The 21,894-nt window shown below is 55.2% G+C and overlaps 1 protein-coding gene across 2 annotated transcripts in view; it reads right to left on the bottom strand.

Moving 5' to 3' along the window:
• SGSM1 (small G protein signaling modulator 1) overlaps positions 1 to 18,475 on the bottom strand; it is a 29,150-nt gene extending 10,675 nt beyond the window's left edge. The window contains exons 1-16 of one of the 2 annotated variants that reach the window (XM_030460861.1): positions 18,359 to 18,386; positions 18,206 to 18,249; positions 11,084 to 11,159; positions 8,410 to 8,572; positions 7,558 to 7,710; positions 7,127 to 7,194; positions 6,664 to 6,809; positions 6,074 to 6,205; positions 5,139 to 5,263; positions 4,182 to 4,249; positions 3,673 to 3,836; positions 3,193 to 3,322; positions 2,127 to 2,300; positions 1,013 to 1,151; positions 705 to 769; positions 200 to 345 (exon numbers count right to left, since the gene is read on the bottom strand). In XM_030460861.1, the coding sequence (XP_030316721.1) occupies positions 200 to 345; positions 705 to 769; positions 1,013 to 1,151; positions 2,127 to 2,300; positions 3,193 to 3,322; positions 3,673 to 3,836; positions 4,182 to 4,249; positions 5,139 to 5,263; positions 6,074 to 6,205; positions 6,664 to 6,809; positions 7,127 to 7,194; positions 7,558 to 7,710; positions 8,410 to 8,572; positions 11,084 to 11,159; positions 18,206 to 18,249; positions 18,359 to 18,377 (1,812 nt within the window). In that variant the 5' untranslated portion in view covers positions 18,378 to 18,386. Of the gene's footprint in view, positions 1 to 199; positions 346 to 704; positions 770 to 1,012; positions 1,152 to 2,126; positions 2,301 to 3,192; positions 3,323 to 3,672; positions 3,837 to 4,181; positions 4,250 to 5,138; positions 5,264 to 6,073; positions 6,206 to 6,663; positions 6,810 to 7,126; positions 7,195 to 7,557; positions 7,711 to 8,409; positions 8,573 to 11,083; positions 11,160 to 18,205; positions 18,250 to 18,358 lie in introns of both variants that reach the window. The other variant, XM_030460862.1, reaches the window with a different exon arrangement.
• Positions 18,476 to 21,894: the final 3,419 nt, after the last annotated feature.

Here is a 21,894-nt window from a genome sequence, read left to right on the forward strand (position 1 = left end):
TGGTGCAGGCAGCAGTGCCAAGGGGAGCAGCCTCTGGCTTCCAGGAGTCAGGGATCAGTCAGGGATCAGTCAGGGATCAGTCAGGGATCAGAACCTCTCTGCCTTCTCTTCTCAGTGTCCTTCACCTTACTCACACCCCAGCCCCGGACACCCCCAGCCCACCACCCCCCCTGGTGTGTCCCCAGGGTGCTGTCCCTACCGTGCTGTCCTCCAGGTATCTCTGCCAGATGTCCACAGTCAGCCCCGAGCTGGCACTGCAGGGGACATCAGGGGACACGATGCTGTGATGGACCAGAGCAGAGAGGTGTGTGCGGACGGTGGAGAGGTGTCTGCAATAAGCCAGCCCTGGGTGGGCAGAAGCAAACATTCAGCTGGGAAAACCCAGGCAGCCAGGAGGATGAAGGGCAGGAGACAGCTCTGATGGGTCTGGCCCCTGCAGGAGAACTTCTGAAGCCCCCCAGAGCAGCACAAGCAAGGAGACCACTGGCACAGGGCAGGATCTCATCACCTTCTACCACCAGCACTGCTGGGATGAGGTCCAGGGACCAGAGTTCAGATGTTTGCTCTCAACCCTGAGCACGGGGGTCCTGCTTGCAGCAGACTGGTCCCAGTACCCCTGGCCACTGCCCTGCTGCCTCAGCACCACTCCCAGCCCAGCTCCCAGGACAGCTCATGGCATCCTGGAGGACGGGAGAAGTACTCACAGCCATAGAAGGCCCTGGAGAGGATCTGGTACTTCATGTTGTCACACAGGAGCTTCAGTGGGGCTCTGCCAAGAGACACAGAGGGGATGTCAGGAGAGCAAACCCTCCCAGGTGTGCCCTCAGCCCCTGCTCTGACCTCCAGCAGAGCACCAAGGGACCTGGACCTGGACATGTCCCACTGTCCCCTCTGCAGATGGTCCCTGGACACCCAACCCAGCATCATGAGGATGCAGACCCCCCCTCCCCCTGCACCAGCCTGGCCCTGGGTCACCCCCCAGCCCCCCCCAGGGTCTCCCATGCTGTCCCACCTCTCATGGCTGCAGCCATTGGGTGCCCCACTGTCCGAGGAGCCACTCTGGGAACAGGAGGAGCAGGAGGACTTGCGGGTGCTGGGCTGCCAGATGGGGGGCAGGCTGGGACCTGGTGTGTCCATCAGGTCCTGGGGCACTGGGAGAGGGCAGAGAGAGGGACATCAGCACTGCCTGGAGCTGGGGGAGCCAGGGGAGGGCAACAAAAGGGAGAGGTTTGATTAGCAGCACCCCACAGCAGGATGAGAGCACCCTCTTCCCAAGGAGACTCCAGCAACCAGGTAGGAGCCACAGCTGGTGACCACAGCACCAGGGAGCTCAGGAGGAAGGAGAGGAAACAGAGAGCATCAATGAAAGAGAGAGAGAAACCCATCTGCTAATCATCAGCAGTGCCTTCAGCAAGCTCCTGTTGGATGCTGAGTGCTGGCCCAGAGAGGATGGAGAAAAGGGCTGCACCAGAGTGCCAGACAGATGAGAACACCTGGAACTGAAATCAGCTGCTGTCCCAGGCTGAGTGGGTCACTGGGAGGGGAAACCCCCACCCCTCAGACACTGGGATCCCATCCAGGATTGAGGGAAAGACAGGAGCACCCAAACCAGCAGCCAGGAGACCAAGGCTTTGATGGAGAGGTTGAGAGGGACAGCAGGAGCAAGCAGCTTGTCAGGTTGTCACTTGCTAAATCCCTGCTGAAGCTCAGAAGTGTCACTGCCAGGGCCTCATCCTGCTCAGGTGTCACCCACCAACCAAACCAGAGCCAGGGTATGGGGACACAGAGCCCTGAAGCTGAGCTGTCCCCAAGCCAAGCTGTGTGGCTGCTCCCCTGGGAAAGGGCTGCCCTGGTGGAGGTGAACAGTGGGAAAAAAGATCCATGGAGAACTTATTTATTTATTTGTTCCCCCTTGGGCATCAGATTGTGGCAGAAATTCCAACTTCCAGCCAGGAGAAGGTTTCCTCAGCCCCCCAGCTTGGGATATTGAATGAGTGACACCAGCAAGAGGGGCTGGGGGGTCAGTGATGCTCAGCAGGGACAGGGGACAGCTCTGCAGGAGTAGTCAAGTGACAAGAGAGACAAAGAGCAGCACCAGCCAGCTCTGAGAGCCACATTACACTGACACCAAGAGGTCCCCAGGGCAGCAAGGGGAGGTCGGGATGTGATGGGAAGACTTGGAAACCATTTAGGGATCACCACTGTCTTGCTTGCAGCTGGAGTCCTCCTGATCTTCCCTCTCACAGCAGGGATGGAGATCACAGACCCAAGGAATGGGTGAAAATTACCATTAATGGTGACTAGAGACACAGAGAGAGGAGAAGGGCACAAATGAGAGGGGAGAAAGGAACAATCTGTAGGGAAAGGAAGGACTGGTGCCCTTCCACCCCCTCTGGGAAGGTCCAGAGGAACCACACAGACTTGGCTGATGCAGCAGTCCCTTTCACAGAAAATCTGGGCCCCAGCATGGAGCTTTAAGGGGCAGATCAAAAGGAAGGGACAGAAAGAAACATCTTTATCTGTTATTTGAGCATCAGGTTCTTCTCTGACTCACTGAACCATGTTAGTCAGCTAAAGGCAGGGGAGAAGGAAGCATGATGCTAAGTGATGGGATGGAGGAGTCACAGGAGATGTGATTGCCCCCTCCTAGCCTCAAAAATAGAGGAATGAGCTTTTGATCACATTTCATGGCTCTTCAAAAAGCACTCCAGGAGTCTCCTATTACACACTCACTTTTTCCCTTTACAAAGTCACCTACAATGTTCCCAGAAATAATAATAAAAAAATTGTTCTTGGTATCCCACAGAAGAGTGAGGACAAATGCAGAGCCACTTCCCAGCTGAAGTGTCCTGGCTGCTCAGATGATTCACAACCAGATATTGAGAGATTTCTGGGCTGGTGAATCCAGCAGCATCCTCCCCCTTGTCCCCTGAGCCAAGGAGGGAGGGACATGGAGCAGGGTGCTCCAGCCTCTCCTTTGAAGGGACAGAGCTGGATTTAACAAGGCACTTGTCACGGTGACAGCAAGAGAAGAACCAGCCCTGGGGCCTTGTGGTGCTGAGAAGTGAGCCAGGGAACAGCACCAGAATGAACCTTCCTGCTGGGATGATGTGGAAGAGTTTGTCTCCTGCCCGTTTGGGCAGTCAGGACCTGCTGCCCCCACCCCAAAATTCCCTCTGCCAAGGCACTCACCAAACTCAGCCTGTGTCCCAGGGTAGATTATCCTGAACACATAATCTGTGGCTTCATCATCTTCCTTGTCGGATGCAGACTCGGAGGAGCCTTGAGGGCTTCGCTTCCTTAGCTTGGGAAACACCTTTCCCTGGGGCAGAACAAGACCTGCTCTTCACCAGCCACCCCTGCACCACCACCTGGGCCAGCACAGCCACTGCCTTGCTTGCCCAGCTCCTGCCCATGCAAATCATCCAGGGGGTACCAGCCCATCCAGCCCTTTGGATCAAGGTTTCCATGAGATGGAGAACAGATCCTCCACACAGCATGGCCAGGAGAACCAAACCTCCCTGTTGCAGCTGGTCAGGACCCTCAGCTAACCCAAACCACTCACTTTCCCTCTTGGTTTTGGGAGGGGGACCCCGAGGTGGGGGCAGAGGGTGCTCCCCAGCAGCTCTGCCCTGAGACCCTGGGGTATGAGCCCTGTTTTGGGGTTCCTACCTTCCCCCGCTGGGACCAGAGGGGTGGATCCAGCTGTCCATGGGGCAGGAGCCCATTTTCCAGGCAGGACAGGAACTGCAGGAGGTGTCCACCCCTGGGGAACCTCAGTGGGGGTCTCTGGATCCCATCCTGGCTCACCAAGACCACCGTCCCACCGCTGTCTACTGCCAGCCACAGAGAGAGAGGAGCAGAGATGAGCCAGGGAAATCACCAGCCAGGAGCACAGACAACAGACAAGCTCAGGGAATTGTCCTTCTGGTGCAAAAAAGAAAGAATTTCTTCCTGCTTTGGATTCCTCCCTAGGTCTGGAGCCCTGGAGGAGCTTTGCCTGGAGATCACCCCCAGAGCAGGGAGTGCTCCCCAGCCAGGAGCTGTTCAAAGGTTTTTCTGGAAGCACCTCCCCAGCAGTGAGCATCCAGAGCTCTGGACATCTGCCCTGGAGCTGCATCAGGTGGGGACTCCCCAAAAATCCAAGGATGGAAACACCAGCAGGCACCCCCAGTCCTTACCCTGCTGGTGGCAGTGCAGGTAGACAATCTCCTCCAGGCGAATGGTCATGGCATAGTCCCAGTACACACTGGGAGAGAGAGAGAGAGAAATTCCTGAGCTCCAGGAAAGCATCTGCTGGCACCAGGGGAAGCTACAGGAAGGATGAGGTCCCAGCAGCACCCATCAAGGAGCAGGTACTGTCCCTGCCACTCCAGCTCCATGGGGTCTCCCCCTGCTCTCATGGTTCCCAGACATGGGCAATGAAGTGGGAGATGGAAAGAACACAGGTGAACAGAACAAAACAACCAAACAAAAGAACTACAACTGAGAATAAACAAAACCAAGAATGATTTTTGCTGAAGAAGATCTTCATTCCAGGTCACAGTGTCCTAAACATCCCAGCTTTCCTGGAGTGTTTGCTGGTGGAAAAGGGTTTCCTTTGCTCTGTTTCATTTCCCAAGCAAACTGGGAGCTGGCAGGATGGATTGCTTCCAGGATTAATGCTCTGCTATGGTTCTGAGGGCAACCCCAGGCACAGGGCATGGTGATGCACCCTGCTGAGAAAACCAAGCAGACCTCAGCCCCCTGAGGGGGAAAAAACTCCAGGGACTTCCTTAAATCCCAGGGACTCTCAGTTCCTCCTGCCTGGAGGATCAGCTGGAGTCTGAGCAGAGACAGCACTGCAAAAAGGGCTCTGTTCCTGGGTGCCATCACCTGGGAACTGCTCATGCTCCAAGATGAGCCCTTCCCACCAGAGGTGGACACCATTCCATCCCCATCCCCATCCCCATCCCCATCCCCATCCCCTCCTCTCCCACCACCTCCCCCCATGACAGACTCAGGGATGATGGTTTTGCTCTGCAGGCAGTGGGAAAACTCCCTGCTAGGAAAATCACAGACACCAGATCCAAGCCCTGGCCCTGGGGGACATTTGCTTCCCCAGTGCCCCATGGCAGGGGACACACAGAACCAGTCACCTCTTCTCATAGTCCAGGTCACCCACAGAACCATTCATCAGCTGATTGGGAGTCCACTTCAGTGCCATGATGTCTGCTGTCTGGTGGAGGGACAGGTACCCCGGGATGGCCTCCATGTCATCTCTCTTGAGACAAAAGCAACAAAAGAAGAGTGTGAGAAGGTGAGAGGAGGCTGGAGGACACCAGAACATGAAGCACCAGCAGAACCCCCTGGCACTCAGAACCAGAGCCTTCCCATCCCACCAGCACCTCAAACACAACCCAGCCACTGCCCTCCTAGATTAAAAATGGGCTGGTGCTTTTGTCCAGCAGAGAATCCCAGAATCATTTGGGTTGGAAAGGAGCTCTGAGATCCTCAGGTCCAACCCTTGATCCACCACCACCCTGGTTACTCAGTGCCACATTCAGTCTCTTCTTAAAACCCTCCAGGGATGGAGAATCCACCCCCTCCCTGGGCAGCCCATCCCAATGCCTCAGCACCCTCTCTGGAAAGAATTTCTTCCCAATATCCAACCTGATCTCCCCTTGCACAGCTTAAGCTCTGGTTTAGGTTGGATATTAGGAAAAAATTCTTAATCCCATGGCCTCCTGTCTTACTGACATCTGCCTGGGAGCAGAGCCCAACCCCCCCCTGGCTCCAACCTCCTTTCAGGGAGTTGTAGAGAGTGATGAGGTCTCCCCTGAGCCTCCTCTTCTCCAGCCTCAACACCCCCAGCCCCCTCAGCCCTTCCTCACAGGAATTCTGCTGGATCCCTTCACAGCCTCCTTGCTCTTCTCTGGACCTGCTCCAGCACCTCAAGCTCCTTCCTGAGCTGAGGGGCCCAGAACTGGACACAGGACTCAAGCTGTGGCCTCACCAGAGCTGAGCACAGGGGCAGAACAACCCGGGACAGGAGCAGTGTCAGGGTCAGAGCAGAATTTGGGAGGGTTCTCACCGGCTGCACCAGGACGTTGTTCTTCCCATAGAGGAGGGTGGCTCGGGAATTCTGGTGCAGGGACTCCACGTAGTCCCTGGCAGACAGGGATGGCCGATCATCCATACTGCCACTGGAATGCCTCTTCTGAATCTGGAAGAGATCCAGCTACAAACGTGAGGTCAGCAGAGAGGCTCTCAAAAAGCTTCTCTTGAAAGCTCACTTGAGAAAGTCACTCCTTGGACATCTTCCCCTTTGTGTGCCCTAAGAGGATTCCTGGCTCTGGCCAAGCAGACTCCTGTACTTAGGGCAGCCCCAGGAGTCTGCTTGGTTTGCAGCAAACAGAGCAGGTCTGCAGCAAACAGAGCAGGTCTGCAGCAAACAAACAGAGCAGGTTTGCAGCAAACAGAGCAGCCTCTCCAGCTGCTTTGTGCCCATTCCCAAAGGACAGCACCGGGCTGGCCCCGCAGCCCCCATCTCACCCTCCCAGCACTTCGAGCTTGAAGAAGGCTCTGAGTAACTGCACTTTTCTACCTTCTCTCATCTGGTAGAAAGCAGGCAGCGTGACCCCATGGAGCAGGGTGAGGGCTGTCCCTGCTGTCCCCACTCACACAGAGAGCTGGGCGCTTGGTGGGGGAGTCCTGGCGGCAGTGGGAGCTGTGGATCCGGTGCCTCTGGACCAGCTCATCAGCTGAGGGGTCTGTCCAGAAGTGGTCAGCAGTCTTCATCTTGGTGTACTCCAGTGCACAGGGCCCCACTGTGCAGGGAAATAAATCCACAAAGAGGAGGAAGCCGTGGGGGCTGTGCCAGGGGCTGTGCTCCCCAGCAGGGCCCCACTGTGCCCAGCACACGATGCTGCAGCAGGGAAAAGCAGCGAAGAATTCAGAGGGATCCAGTGGCCCTGGCACTGAGCAACAAGCTCCTACCTGAGCAATAACCTGCTACCTGCCCAGGGCTAGTGACTTTTCTGAAGTTCTTACAAGCAAACAACTGCATTTCCCATCCCCGAGCACCAAACTGGGAACATGGGGTTGGAAAGCAAGAGGTCACAGTGGGGTAAGAGGAAAGTGTTACCTAATAAAGATGCAAGAATTGGCCCATCCACAGGATCCATCAGGAGGGCTTCTTTCTCATAGTACTTACTAGAAGAAATAAAGAGAGCAGAATGCTGTGGGCATCTCAGCCCCTGGGACTGCAGAGTGATAGAGACAGTGATTTAAAGTCACTGTAATGCCCTTGTCCTTCAGCATCCCTGCTGGATGGTGAGAGGGCAAGAAGTTTCCAGAAGACAAGGACAAGGCTGTCCCCAACAACCCAGCTGTCAGCAGAGCACGTGTGACCTCTCTTTATTTTAGGGAGTGCCTGGTGGCCACCAGCAGCAGGGACTCAGAGTCCCCATGCTGGGCCCTGAGTGACACCACTGCTCTCCTCTCCCACCCAGGGACTTCAGCCCAGCCAGCATCACCTCCAGCAGGGACAAATGGGTGTCCTGTGCTGCCACTCACCTGCTGTTTTCTACCAAGTAATGCACGATTTTATCCAAGACCTTCTCAAAGAGGGCTGTGCGGATCCAGAGGTGTTTGAGGGCTTGAGGAGAGAGGTTGGGCAGCTTGGGCACCTTGCGTGTGTTCTCTGGGATGCTCTGGGCTTGATTTCGTCTTTAGAGGTGGAAGGGGAAAAAACAACAAGGTCAGCAGCTCAGCACTGAGCACTGCAGGAGCCCAGGGCACCTGGTGGGGTTTCAGTGGGACACCCAGGGATGTGGGGACAGGGCTCTGGAGGTTGCTCCCCACATCTCTTCCACCCCCTGCTCCAGCAGACCCACGTCTCCATCTGGAAATGGACTTCACCAAAGCAGTATCCCACCGTTAAGGCAGCCTAAGAACAACCCCCACACCTCTTCCCTGCTGCCCAAGGACAGCAATTGATGAGCAAACCAGCTTGTCCTAGGGCAGCATCAAGGTTCCTGCCCCCAGGGAGCTGCTCCATTCATCTCCCTGGTTCCTGGCCAAGGCTGAGTTAAGCCACCCTCAAGCAGAAGGTGAATTACTGCAGGTTCAGGCCCTGCATGTGGAGCAGACCAAGTCTGGTTCCAGCTGGCTTAGTGCACTGGTCCATAAACTCTGACAGCTCAGGAGCAAACATGCTGGGCTGGCCATGAAGCATGAGACAAGGGGCAGAGGCAGGAAGAACTTGGCCATTCTATCCCAAACCACAGCCATAACTCACAGCCTCCTAGAAAACCAACCCCTTCACTCCAGATACCAAGAACCCAGGGCAGGACTCGGTTCTGCTGGAAGAGCAGTTCCTCTGGACACCGTGTCCCAAAGCCATCCCCAGCAGTGCCAGTGCCTCACGTGTTCTCAATGAGCTGCTCCAGGTCCTGCACCTTCTTGCAGAGCTCCTCAGCCAGGGGGAAGCTCTTGCCCACCTTCATAAACAGAGCTGCTATCTTGTTGCTGCGCAGGAACCCTGCTGCCCTCCTCTTCAGGCCATGCAGGACACAGGATTCCACTGCAGCTGCAAGAGAGACAGACATCACCACAGCATCACCACAGCATCACCACAGCACCAACATCACCACAGCATCACTTCAGCACCAGCATCACCACAGCACCAGCATCACCTCAGCATCACCACAGCATCACCACAGCATCACCGCAGCACCAGCATCATCACAGCATTACCACAGCATCACCACAGCATCACCACAGCAACATCACCACCACAGCAACAACATCACCACAGCATCACCACAGCACCAGTATCACCTCAGCAACACCACAGCCTCACCACAGCCTCACATCACCCCTGGCACTCCCCAGACCCCAGAGAGCCCCAGGCAGAGCCCAGAGAGCCCCAGGCAGATGCCCCCTCCTGCCAGGCAGTGAGGAGATGGCAGTGCCTGCACAGAAAGATGCAGAGAGACACAGGCTCCTGTTTGCCCCAGTCCCCTGGGAGGGCTGAGGATGGATGCCTGGTGTCAAAGACAGGCTTATTAAACAGGCTGATCAAAGCACTGGAAAATTACAGAGACCCAGAGATCTGCAGGCTATTGATCTGGGGCTGACAAGCACCTTCCTGATGCCCCACCACCCCTCCTGCCCCACTGAGGCCACAGAGCTGGAGCCAGCCATGCCTGAGCCTGCCTTGCAGCAGGTGATGCTTTGCCTCTCATCTGGGAAGACAAGGTTTGCTACAGCTGAGCAGCTCTGTGGAGGCATTTAAAAAGCCAATCTGTGCAGACCCATCACCACCAGAGCTCCCAGGGCTGAGATGTGCTCATTAGCTCTGCCCTGCCATGCAGAGATGGGTTCCTACCTGTCCCAAAGGATCACTTGCAGACGGTCTCTACTCCCAGGCAGATATCAGTCAGACAAGAGGCCATGGGCTTAAACATTTTTTCCTAATATCCAACCTAAACCAGAGCTTAAGCTCTGCCAGGGGAGATCAGGTTGGATATTGGGAAGAAATTCTTTCCAGAGAGGGTGCTGAGGCATTGGGATGGGCTGCCCAGGGAGGGGGTGGATTCTCCATCCCTGGAGGGTTTTAAGAAGAGACTGAATGTGGCACTGAGTAATCAGGGTGGTGGTGGATCAAGGGTTGGACTTGATGACCTCAGAGCTCCTTTCCAACCCAAATGATTCAGGGATTCTGCACGGTCAGCCCAGGCTGCCTCATGGCAGTGGGACCAACTCCCAGCCCAGCCTGTGTGACAGATGCCAACTCCTGTTTGGTCCCCTCAAACCCTTCCCTTGCAGGCAGAGCAGCCTTGGGGGGGCTGCTGCCCTTTGCTGCCAGAGCCCTGGGCTGCTCAGCCAGGGGAGGAGGTGATTTATAAACTCCCCCTGCTCAGGGGAGGTTGAGAGCATCCCAAGGAGAGCAGCAGCAGCAGCAGGCAACGTGCAGCAGCAGCATCAAGAAGGCAGAAGGAACCCAGGAGCCCTTGGTGCCTCAGCTCCATGTCACAGGAGGATATAAATAATTCCAGGCTGGGAAGCCTCGTGCTGCACAGCCAAGCAGAGAATGAGTCACACCCTGAAGTCTGTTCTGCTCTTTCGATGCCATTGGCTCCACAAAGGCCCAGAGGCCCCAGCCCAGCAGCTGCCATGTCCTTTATGGAATGGCCCAGGAGAAAAGGAAGAAGGCAAAGAAGAAATGGAGACCACACAGCTCCTTTCTCTTTTTTTTTTTTTTTTTTTCCCCCCCTTTTTTTGTGTGTCTGTGGATGCTACAGCCTTACACTCAGTGGTGACAGTGCTGCACGTGGAGCAGCCTCTTCAAAAGCTGCTTGTCATCACTTCTGTCATCTTCTTCCCAGCCTCCAAATTCCCAAGCTGCCCTTCAGCTATTTGTAAATGGAGGAGCTGCTCCCTCTCTGTGCACTGCAGGCAGCAAAATCCTTGGGATCTCAGCTCCACATCCCTTGCCCTGAGTCCTCCTGGCAGACAAAAGCCAACAGCTCTTTTGGGGGGAAAGTTTGAAAATGCTTTGCCAACATTCTGATGGATCCATTCTGGAATACATCCACGTTTCCAAAGTTGTCACACCAGTAGGTAAAAGAAAAAACCACCAGGTGAAAAGATCAGGTTAAGGGAGAAGCACAGCAGCCAGAAAGGAAGCCAGAAACCTGCATGATGCCAGAGACACAAACCCCAGTTAAAATCCCCCAGCAGCCTCCAGCCTCTCCACTGGAGACTCACATTCTGGAAATCCCTGTCCTGCAACAGCCAAGAAATACTTGGACTCGACAGACTTTCTGTTGCATCGATTCTTGAGGGAATTAAAAAAAAAAAAGGTATTATTTCTAGTCCATTCCTAAGTGACTGCAGAGCCTGCCAGCATCCCTCCTCCTCCTGACACATCTCGGTGTATTTTAGGCGCAGAGCAGAGGCCTCAGGGACTCAGAGTGCTGCCAGAACAGCTCATCCTCTGTCCCTCAGCTGCAGCTCTGGGTGTCCCCAAGGAGCCCCCAGGTCCCCAGGCAGGGGAAGCCAAGCCCAAGGAGCACTCTGCAGCCCCCAGACTCACCACAGAAGGAGATGATGTGGCTGCTGTCCTCGTGCACAAACTTCCTTGTCACTGCCTCCTCCATGATCTGCTTCACCTGTTGAAGGGATGAACACTTAGAGAAAGCCTCGGATTGCAGCCCCAGAGCAGGGGGAGCTGTAGTGGGGTGAGATGTTCTGCTTGCTTGGTGTCTGTAAGGAAACCTCCCCTGCTCCCCAGCTCCCTCTCTCTGGTGGAGAATCGAGGCCTCTCTGCCTGCTGAGCATCAGCAGCTATTTCAAAAAGCCAGGCAGAAAACCAGGGGCTGCTTTGGTTTTGAGAAACGTCCAAGTAGGAAAAGCAGGAGCAGAGAATGAGGTGCAGGAGTCAAACATCATTTAGATAAAATATCATTAAATCAGGGTAACCAAACCTCCTGGGCAGTGCTCTCACTGCATTGCTCTGCTCTTCCATTCCACGGGGATGTGACAGATTCCCTGTGACACCCCAGCTCTCCCAGCTGACTGCCCCTCTCCAGCAATGGGCAAAGCACCCAAAGCCTGGGGGTGCACATCAGTCCTGGGAGCCTGGACCCCCCCTCAGCTGAAGTGACATGAGGACAACTGCACTTGTCCCTTCCCAGGACACCTCTGCTGAAGCCAGGGCAGCAAACCCTTCATTTCCTGACACCCAACCAACACTTTTTTCCTGCTGCTCAAATGAGGAGTGTGTTCAAATAGAAGCAAGACATCCAAGTGTTTCTCAGCCACCTTTCTGGCTGCCCTGACACGAGGTCTGGGCTCCCACCTCCCACGGGATGGGCTTTGGTGGGGCAGGGACCATCTGGTCACCCCCTGGCTCTGGCCAGGCATGGTGGTGCCAACACCACACACACAACCTGTGCTTGCAAGGCTCAGGAAAAAAAGCCTTCCAGGAGATGCAGTTCAGTGAAAATTACACATTAAAAGGGAAAAAAAAACCAAACCATGCTGTATTGACAACATAAATCAAAAAATATCTTAAAAGATGGATGGGGAATTGCAGCAAGGGCCATCACCCAGCACGAGGGGTGGGAGCAGAGGGGGAGCAGCTGGACAATAACCAGACAGCCCCCACAGGGAGCCCCAGCCCTGCCCCAGAACACAAGTGTTGTACCCAGAAAGTTTGCAATCAGAGCAATTTCCCACTCACCCATCAACATTCACAGCTGGCATCTCTGGGACAAATCCAGCCCAGAGAAACCCAACTCTCTTGTCAGGCTTCCCATGCCACGGTCTGCAGGTCCCAAAGGAGCCTCCCGGTCCCTCCACATCCATCTGGGGTCCCCCACACCACAGCCACTGCCATCTGCCACCAGGTCCCCTCCCGTGACACCGTGGGGATGGAGAACTCACTGCAGAGAGGAGCTCTGAGCAGCCTCAGCTCTGCTGCAGCCCAGGATTTTCATGCTAATTCTCATTTTGCAGCCAGAACAAGCTCAGCAAATGAAGCTGCCCACTCTTTATCAAAAGGCAGTCTGTGGAAAATGAGATGTTTGCTCTTCTTTTCTTGGAAAGGAAATTAAAAGAGCAACTAATGATTTAGCTGTAGGTAAACTCGAGGGGAATATTCCCCAACAATTCCTCCTGGCTCTGGCTGGAGGACAAGTTGCCCCCTGCTCAGGGAACAGGGGGTGACAGGGATGCTCCACATTCTCCACCTTGCTGACCTCCCCAGCTCCATCACAGCTAACACGTTTCTATTCAACCTGAGACAAACCCTTCCCTGCCCAGCAGCCCCCAGGGAGGGATACAGGGTTAACTCTCTCTGTGACAAAATCCCAGGGTTCATCCCAAAATCCATTTTTCCCATAAAAGCTTCAGAAACCAACCCCTGTCCCAGCTGCCATTTCCACCAGAGGAACAAGCCAAGAATTACAGCAGCTCCAACCCCCTCTGGGACCAGGACAAACCAGTCCTGCTCCTTTGAAAACCAAACCCCTGCCTCTTGCCCATCTTGTTGCTACAGCTGGCAGACCTACAACATCCTTTTTTTAGCAGACTTGGTTGTAAACCCCACAGGATCAAGCTCAGCACTACAAGACAGAGTTTCCTATCTCTCCAGCAACAAAAACCCTCCCTGCTCCAACAGCAGCTGCCAGGCACTTCCCCAGCTCCATCACGAGTGGCAGCCAAACTCTGTCACTCACCTAAGGGGTCAGGAGGTGACCATTAAATAATTCCCACTAATTAGAATACTGCCAGCTTCAGGGTACCTGTGCTATCTATAGCCAGGGGCTTCAAGGATTCTGGAGAGGTATTTTGGTGTCCCACCAGAGAGCACAGGGGTGACAGCATGGGGACAGCCCTAAGGGCACCAGACCCTTCACATGCCCTTAAAGCTGCTTGGCAGCTGCCCCAGAAACACAGATCCCAGTCCTCCCAACTGGGCCCTTTGGCTTCTCTAAAATCTGGTTTAATTATTTATCCTGGCTTGGCAAATAAACCACAGCACCTCCTGCTGCACCTGGGCTCCCACCCACCAGCTCCACGTGGGGTTTTTGGGCCAGGCAGCAGAACAGTGGGGAACTGAGTCACCTTGGGGGGTAAGGAGGGAGGTGTTAATGCACTTAAACTCTGATTACTGAGTCAGTTTGCTGGAAAAGAAACAACAAAAAAAAAAGGCATTAGAGTGAAGGGTTCTAACGCAGCGTTGTGCCCCGGGGGGAATGGGAATGATCCCAGCAATGTGGATTTGCTGACAGCATTTTGCACCAGGCTTCCTTCCCAGGGCAGGAAGTTTTGGCCCTAAATCCATCCACACAACACCAATTTAAGGATCACTCCAGATCATGTCAGAGCTGGTTCTGTTCCTGTTGTGCTTGTCAAACACAAAGCTCTGCCATCTGTTGGCACGGCTGCTGCTGGGAGCTGCAGGATGCTCCATAAAGACTCTGCAACATTTCAGGGAAAACTTCAGTCATTTCTCTGTTTGTTCCCAGTCCCTGATCCCCCAGCCTCACCCTGCTCTGTCCTGCACCCACCACACCACAAAACCTCTGCTGAACAGGACACTGAGGAGCCCTCTGGATTCCCTTAGCAAAGCTGGCAAAACCTGACACTATTTGCACTGAAACCAGGGACAAGTTCCCAGCCCTGAACTGCTCTGAAGTCCTGGATCTGGGGAAAAGCAGGAGTTGCCATGGCAACGGCCAGGACGCCAGCAGGAGCAGAGGGTGACATTTTGGCAGCAGAGAGGAGAGGCTGAGCAGGGAGCAAGGAGCATCCTGCGGGAAGGGAGATGAAGGAAGGAGGAGAGCAGCACAAAACCTGCTCTGAGGATGAAAGATCAAACCAGGGGGGGTTCTGGAGTATGAGAGCTCTTCTGCACACCACTGCTTTTATCTTCAAAAGGAGAGAAAATGGTCCCCAGTGCCCAGTAACACTCCTTACAGGAGAGATCGATGCAGGCAGTCGAGAAATGCTGCATTAAAGCAGCATCTGTTTGCTTTTGATACAGGAACATTTGAAAAAAAGCTGACCTGGGTGCTTGAGAGACATCAGAGGGTCCCTCTGCAAACAGCAGCTTTCATTACAGCCACCCAGCTTATCATCCTCATCTTCATTTTGCCTGAACACTTTTGACAGCTGCACAAAGGCCTTTTTTTTTTTTTTTTTTTTTTTTTTTCCCCTCCAAATTGGCCTTGAGAACATTTAAAGCTATCAACATTAATTTTTCAAATCCTAATAACATTAAATTAATTTACAATCTTCTGCCAATCCAGAATGAAAGAGCTGGCCTTGACACCAGCAATCTGATATTTTGGAACTAGAGGCACCCAGCCACGTTCCAGAAAAACAAACCCAAGCTGCAAAAACCTTCTCTTTACCACTGATCCTCAGCCACCAAGGAGCCAACAAGGCTGCACAGCAGGGGCACTCGGTTTGGAGAGTGGGAGGAAGAGAGTGCCTGTTGTCCCTACCAAATGTGATGATGGGATTACTCAGCAGCTACAGAGTGACAGCCACCCAAGCTATCACAAAAATTACCAGTTTTTTGTGGGGGACATCAGTGAGCGAGCAGCCAACAGCAACAAATCTTGTTTTGGAATCTTTTACAGAAAAGCTCCCACCAAGGACAGGCCAAGGCTCAGTCCAGGTGCAGCACTTGTCAGTATTGACCAGCAAAAGACTCCAAGCCACTTGCTGAGCAGCAAGTTAAACATAAACTAAGTTGTGGCAGAAGAATAAGCAAGACAAGTGTTTACTTTCATATTCCAACCAGCTTTTCACACAACCAGTTTTCCAGGCATGGGCAGCACCTGCTTCCCCACCTATTCCTGTGTGCAGTGCAATCACCTGGAGGCAGCAGAACCATAACTTGGGGTTCTCCTCTCTTAGAAAATGAAGTTTGCAAAAGCAGAGGAGGAGCATGGGCCACACAAGTATTTTTAGTTGAGAATCCAACACCCTTTTAAACCTGCATATTGCAGGCTTTGGGGTTTTTTAAAGAAGCCTCTGTTCCATCTCATTAATGCTCTAAAAAAAAAAAAATATCAGGGAGGATTTGGTTATTTCTTATCCTGCCTAACAGGAAATAGGATTCCTCAGAAAGTCATCCTTCACTCCTTCCCCTGCAGTCTGCTGACAAACAGTCAATTTTGCAGCTTTCAGGATTAGTTTGATTCATTATGACCATATGGGGGGGAGAAAAAAAAAAAAAGATGGTGACAGCACAACTCATTTCAACCTGTAAATCTACTGCAGAGCAGGACTTCTTAAAAATAAAAATGCATTAACCATGGCAACAGCCAAATATTGAAGCCCATTTGTTCACCGTGGTGCTCTGGGCAATTTTAATTTACTGTTTATCCACCTCCTCTAATCAGACCTTGGTCTTCACAGTGTTTGATTCCTTCAGTTATTGCACCAGGATGACAGATGTGCCCTGGCTACCTGAGCATCAGCCACAGCTGTCCCCAGGCTCAGCAGAGCACAAGGGGCCCTGGCTGAGGCAAAACAAGGCAGGACCCAATGAAATGAGAATACACAGGTTTGTGAAAGGTAAAAATTACAGGAGATTGGGGGAAAAAAACCAAAAAAACCCAAACCAACAAACCAACCAAAAAAACCACACACCAAGATTTCTGCAGTTGTCCCTCTCTGCTGCTCCTTGGAGTCTGCACAAGCTCCTGACTTATCCTGAATCCAAAGAGGAATTAAAAACAACAGCAGGAGCAGAACAGGCCTGGTCAGCAGGGAGCCCCAGGCAGGGGCTGCATCCCAGCAGCTCCCAGTTCCAGGGGTGTTTGTTAGTAAATAATTAACTGCATCACCGAGGGGCTCCCAGGTGATCAAAGCCCAGGTGGGAGAGCAGACAGCAGGGGTCTGCAGTGGAACCCCCCCCTCTGTGCCCCCACCTCACCAGGCCAGGGCACTGCAGGCTCTGAGCTGGCAGAAACCTGGAGGAAGCCCCCAGTGTGGGCAAAGACCCCCATTCCACACACCCCCCCCAGGCAGAGACCAGAGGGATGGGACCACCAGGAAAAAACCCCCAAACTCTGCTCTGCATCAGCACAGCCCCTGCTGAGGAGCTGCTGGAGAGGTACCAGGCAGCCCCTGGGGGGCTGGGGGCATTTCAGCAGGGCAGACGGGCTTTCCCCACCCTTCAGTGCACTCTTCATCTGTACTTCCATTCACCCAGCCCTGGCAAGAGAGGTTGATTTCACCCAAAGGGCACATCACAACCTTCATGGCACACGCTGCACTTTCTCCAGCACAGAGCCCCTGGAGGAAGAGCAGAGGAAGAGGAGCTGAGCACGGGAGATGCTGATGTGCAGCGACAGCCTGCAGAGGCCACAGCAGGCTCCGGAAGGAAGCTCCCATCCTCTGGACCAGCAGTTCCAGCAGCAGCAGCCCCAGGACAGCCCTGCCTGCCCTGCCACTCCACACCCAGCCTGCTCTTTCCTCTCCCTCCACGCAGGGGCTCACAGACAGAGGGCAACAACGAGATGTCAGCTCTACCCTTTAGCAACGCCAAAGAAATGTCAGCCCCTTTTCCCTGGTTTAATAGCTGTTGCCAAGGCAACAAGTAGTATTCCCTACCACCACACCCGGCAGAGGATGAAAGGTGGGAAATGGTCTGGATGAGCAGCCAAACACCCCACGCCATCACCCTCCCTAGGCCCTAACACCCATGGGGCCTCTTCCCCTGCTCCTGGAGGGTCCCCTGCAGGGACATTCCACTCTCCAGAGCCTGTAAGATGGACACAGAGCTGCTCATAAAACCAGAAACCAAAACATCACACCCTCCAAAATGCCAGGGGAGGTGACCCGGGGGGGACAGACCGGAGGCAGGAGATGACAGCAGCTCCTGGCTCCCATGACATTCAGACACTTCGGACAGGGCAGACAGAGGGATGGGGGGGCTCTGCCGGCCACACAGCCCACCCCCCACACCACCGACACACCAACGACGTGGCAGAGCTGTCAGACTTCCAGCTCCCAGCCTGGATCTGCCGTGGTAACACTGCGCACGCTGTAAAAACTCTGCACAGGCAGGAGGGGCCCAAACCCCCGTGTAAAGTAACGGGGAGTTAAAGATGCTCCAGGAGGGAGAACAGGGCAAGGGGGTGCACGATGGGGATGCAAGATGGGGATGCAAGATGCCATCTCCTTGCTCTGGACACACGAACACGTGCACATCCCCCATCTTCCCGGTGGGTGCCGGGGTCCCGCTCCCCCCGCTGCCCCCTCCACCTCCCCCCCACCCTGCGGAGAGGCCGACACGGGGTGTGGGGGGTTCACCCCCCATCCCCAGGTGAGGAGCAGCACCGGAGTCTCCCCGGTTTTTTTCCCCTCCCCTCCGGAAAGTCATAACTTGTGAGCGCGGCTCTGCCAGAAGCAAAAGGCGATTTTGCAGCAGAGAGAGGACGGGGAAGAGGGGGATAAAAGCCCCGGAGCTGCAGGGATGCTCTCGGGAGACCGGCAGCCACGCTCCGGCCCGGGGTTGGGAAGGGAGGGGGGAGGGAAGGTTGTTTTGGGGAGGAAAGTGTTAAACCGGCTGCAGCAGCAGCGGCAGGAGGCAGCGGGGATGCTGCGGGCAGGGGAGGCCGGGGCCGCTCCCACCGCGGATGGGACGGGGGAGCGGGGGACACGGAGCTGCCCCGCGGGGTCCCGCACCCACCTCCTTCTTGACGGTTCGCAGCAGCCGCTGCCGGGTCTCCGCCTCTGTGAGGAGAAGGGGGAGAACCCCATTAGTGCGGCCCGGATCGGTCCGGTCCGGTCCGGTCCGTCCCCGCAGCGCCCGGCCCGCCCTGCCCTGCCCTGCCCGCCCTACCCGCCGGGGCCGCCGCCATGGCCGCGCTTCTCCGCTCTGCAACGCCGGGCTCTGCCGGGGGGGCCCGGCCGCTCCGTTCCGCTCGGTTCTGGGGGGCCGGACCGGGTCCGATCGGCCGCGCCCGCCGGGGTGGAGCCGCCGCTGCCACCGCCAATCCGCGAGTCACCGGAACCCCGGACACGGGCGGGCCCGGGAGACCCCGACCGCCCACCCGCCCACCCTGGGGAGGGGCTGAACCGGGACCCCAGCCCCGCGGCTAGGAAGGGGGGAGAGACACAAGCAGAGCTCCCGGGGATCACCCCCCCAGTTGAGACCCCCAGGCCCCCCGAGGTGGAGCTGATGCGCCCCGAGGAGCGCGGGGACGGGGTGACACGGGGACCGGGTGAGCCCCGGGGTGTCCCCGCATCGGGGTCGAGGTGGTCCCCGAGGGTTTGGGAGCTGCGGGGGGTACAGGGAGGTGCGAAGGGACAATGTCCTGGCAGCCATGTGCCATCCCCCTCCTCTCTGGGACAATGAGCAGAGAAGGCACTGCCGGGAGCCCCGAGCTGCCTCCTCCCAAAATCCCAACCCCTCAGACAGATCCCTGTCTGGCCGCTCCCCCCTCACCCATCTTCTGTTTTTCTCTTCCCGGCGTTTGCTGTTCCAGGACATTTCCATAGAAACAGGATGCCGGCTCCTTCCCAGCCCAGTTTCCAATAACTACAAACTGCATTAGCACGAGGCCAGCAGCACCCGGACACGGGACCCAGCATCAGGACATGGCCCTTGCTGTGACACAGGGTCCTTGCTGTGACACAGAGCCCTTGCTGTGACACAGGGCAGAGGAAGAGTCTGGATCCTGCACAGGAATCTCCTCATACACACCTAGACCAGGCTGTGTCCTCTGCTTGGTGGCCTTGAAGTTGGCAGGAGCCATCCCATGGCTCCCCTCTGCCCCTCAGGCTGGGCACTGGTCTGCTGCTGGGACAGGAGGGAGCTCTGGACTCGGGATTCATCAGAATTTGGACCTTTCTGTAGCTCATCACTGGGCTGTGCCACATCCCTTGGGTTTGGAGCTTGGCCATGGACAGGCATGCGAGTTCCTCCTGCCTGCTGCTCATTTTGCTGATAGAATATTGGGAATTTATGTTGGAGACATCAACCTGCCCCTGGACACCAGGAATTGCTCAGTTTAACACCTCAGTCAGGAAAACAAGTCTGTCCAAGCTGAGCCAAAGCAGCTTCTAGGACTTTTTCCAACAAGCCAACCAACACCCCTTATTTTAAGGGCTAAGATGAGCCCAAGTAATTTTTCCAGCACCCAGAATCATTCTGCCATCGTGTCTGTGCTCTGGATGAGCAGATGCTGGATGCAGGATGCTGAGGGAGCCTCCAGGCTCTGCCAGGGAGTGATGAGCACTCAGTGACTGGACTCAAGTGCACAGCCCAGGGAAGCCCAGGGCAGCAAGAAGATGATTTTGATTCCTGCTAACGAAGTGTGCTGGGTTTGGGCAATCTCCAGTGCTGTCAATCTCCCTGCCCTGCCCCGGGTGAGCTGACTTGGGGTGGGCAGCACCCACCCGGCCATCCCTGAGGGGTTCAGGGACCTGCTGGTGCTGCCACTTCTGTGATTTCCCTGGCTTCTTTCTCCCCACAAGCTGCGGTGCTGTGCAGGGGGTGGGAGGTGTTACTAATTTATTACCTTTCTTTGAGGAGAAATTAGAGGAAACAAACTCAGGGATCAGCTCCACATACACCTTGTGGTTCCTTTTCCTTGGAAAATTCTGCTTCTCCCTGGGTCACAGGTGGGTGGGAGACAATCAGCCCATTTTCTGAAGTTGGGAGAGCTGAAATGAGAGCACGTCGCTCTATACTTAATGTGATTAAGCTACATCTGTGAGTATCACACTAATTAAATTAAACTTTGCGCTGCTGCCTCGCTGCTCAGACAGGAAAGTTGCTTTAAGACAGCAATTCACTCCTCTGCATTTCACTGCATGGATGAGCAGGTAGGATAAAAGCAAATAATCAAATAATCCTGCTGGTTAGAAGCAGCTCCTAAGGTCTGCTCCCCACAAACCACCAGCAGCAGCCCCTGGGAGCACATCCTGCTGAGGCTTCCCCAGCAGGGAGCAGGATGGGGACACAGGAGGGTCCCCCCCCTGCACTCAGTCCCTGGATGTCCCCCAGCAGAGGAGGGTCAGCCACCGAGGAAGGAACTGTTATCTTTTTCCAGTTGCTATGGCATCAGCTGCCTCTGCTCTGCTGCTGAAGCTCTTAAGATGGTCCTTGGTCGGGGGGATTAAGCCTTTCCCCCCCCAGCAGGCTCCTCAGAGGGATCACACCAGCAGAGGGGATTTCTCCCCCCATCCCCACGCAGGGATAAGGCAGCTGGGCACAGCCTTGCCTTTCATCTCCACCCACACCGGGGACTTTGTGCCTGGATTCACCACTCTGCTGAGCCCCAGGAGTGGCACAAATCCCACCTAAAGCCACAGGAGATTAATTGTCCCTTACCTGCCTGCCAAGCCTCAGATCAGGGCAGAACCAGCCCGGCAGAGCCACGTGCAGGTGGGCTGATGGATGGGGGGCCACGACAGAACCCACAGACCCCTGCTTGCTCCCACCCTGCCTGTGGCATCACCCTGACACCCTCCAGGCTGCTCCGGTGTCACAGCCAGCACCAGGTGCACCCCAAAAAAAAAAAAAAAAAAACAATTTAAAAATCACCTGTGCTGCTAACTGGACCTTTCTAAGGTGTCTCCACACATGTGCCTGCAGGATTTAACAATGTCCAGAGGTTTCCCGTGCCGGGCAGACACCGGGTGGCTGCGTCACGTTGTCACAGCAACTGCCAACCAAACCACAGCTCCTGGTTTGATCTTTTCTGTAGTTTCTTTTAATTACAGATGAGGGTGGCTGGAAAAGCCGGTGCTGGAGCACCCCGGGGCCCTGGGAGCAGTTGGTGGCCCCAGCCAAGGGCTCTGTTGACACCAGCACCTGTGTCACGGCTGGGGAGGAGCTGCAGGGACCTGCCCGGGCTGGAAGGCTCCACAGGCACAGCTCCTGGGCAGTAAAACTTGCTGTTGAACTGTCAGACTGAAGGGAGAGATGGCTTGCAGGGTGCTGCCATCCCCTCCCGGGCTGCATCTGAGCTGCAAAAGTCATTTCACTTTTTAAAGTGAAATGAAAAGGGGTTTATTTGCCACAACTTGCATCCCTGGGCATCAGAAAGACCCTGCAAGTCCAGGAGCACAGGTGGGATGGCTCAAACTGGGCAAGTGAACCCAACTCCGGCAGCACCCAGTGCTGCCCCCAGCCCACGGGGTTCTGGTGGGCTCACAGCAAGCACAGCTGAGTGGTCAGGGGACATTTCCAGGTCCCAGTTGCTCCACTGAATTTCCCTTGCAAGAAGAAGCAGGTGAGTCCTTTGGTGGGGCCGGTGCCATCAGTCACAGAGCAGTTGCTGCAAAACACACCAAGGAGAAGGAAAAGACTGTTTGTCAGGATGCAGAAGCATCACCTCTGAGTGCAAACATGGATTTGCTTCACCAGCT

This window comes from Calypte anna, chromosome 15 (genome assembly GCF_003957555.1).
Source record: "Calypte anna isolate BGI_N300 chromosome 15, bCalAnn1_v1.p, whole genome shotgun sequence".
In the NCBI taxonomy this organism is placed as follows: Eukaryota; Metazoa; Chordata; class Aves; order Apodiformes; family Trochilidae; genus Calypte; species Calypte anna.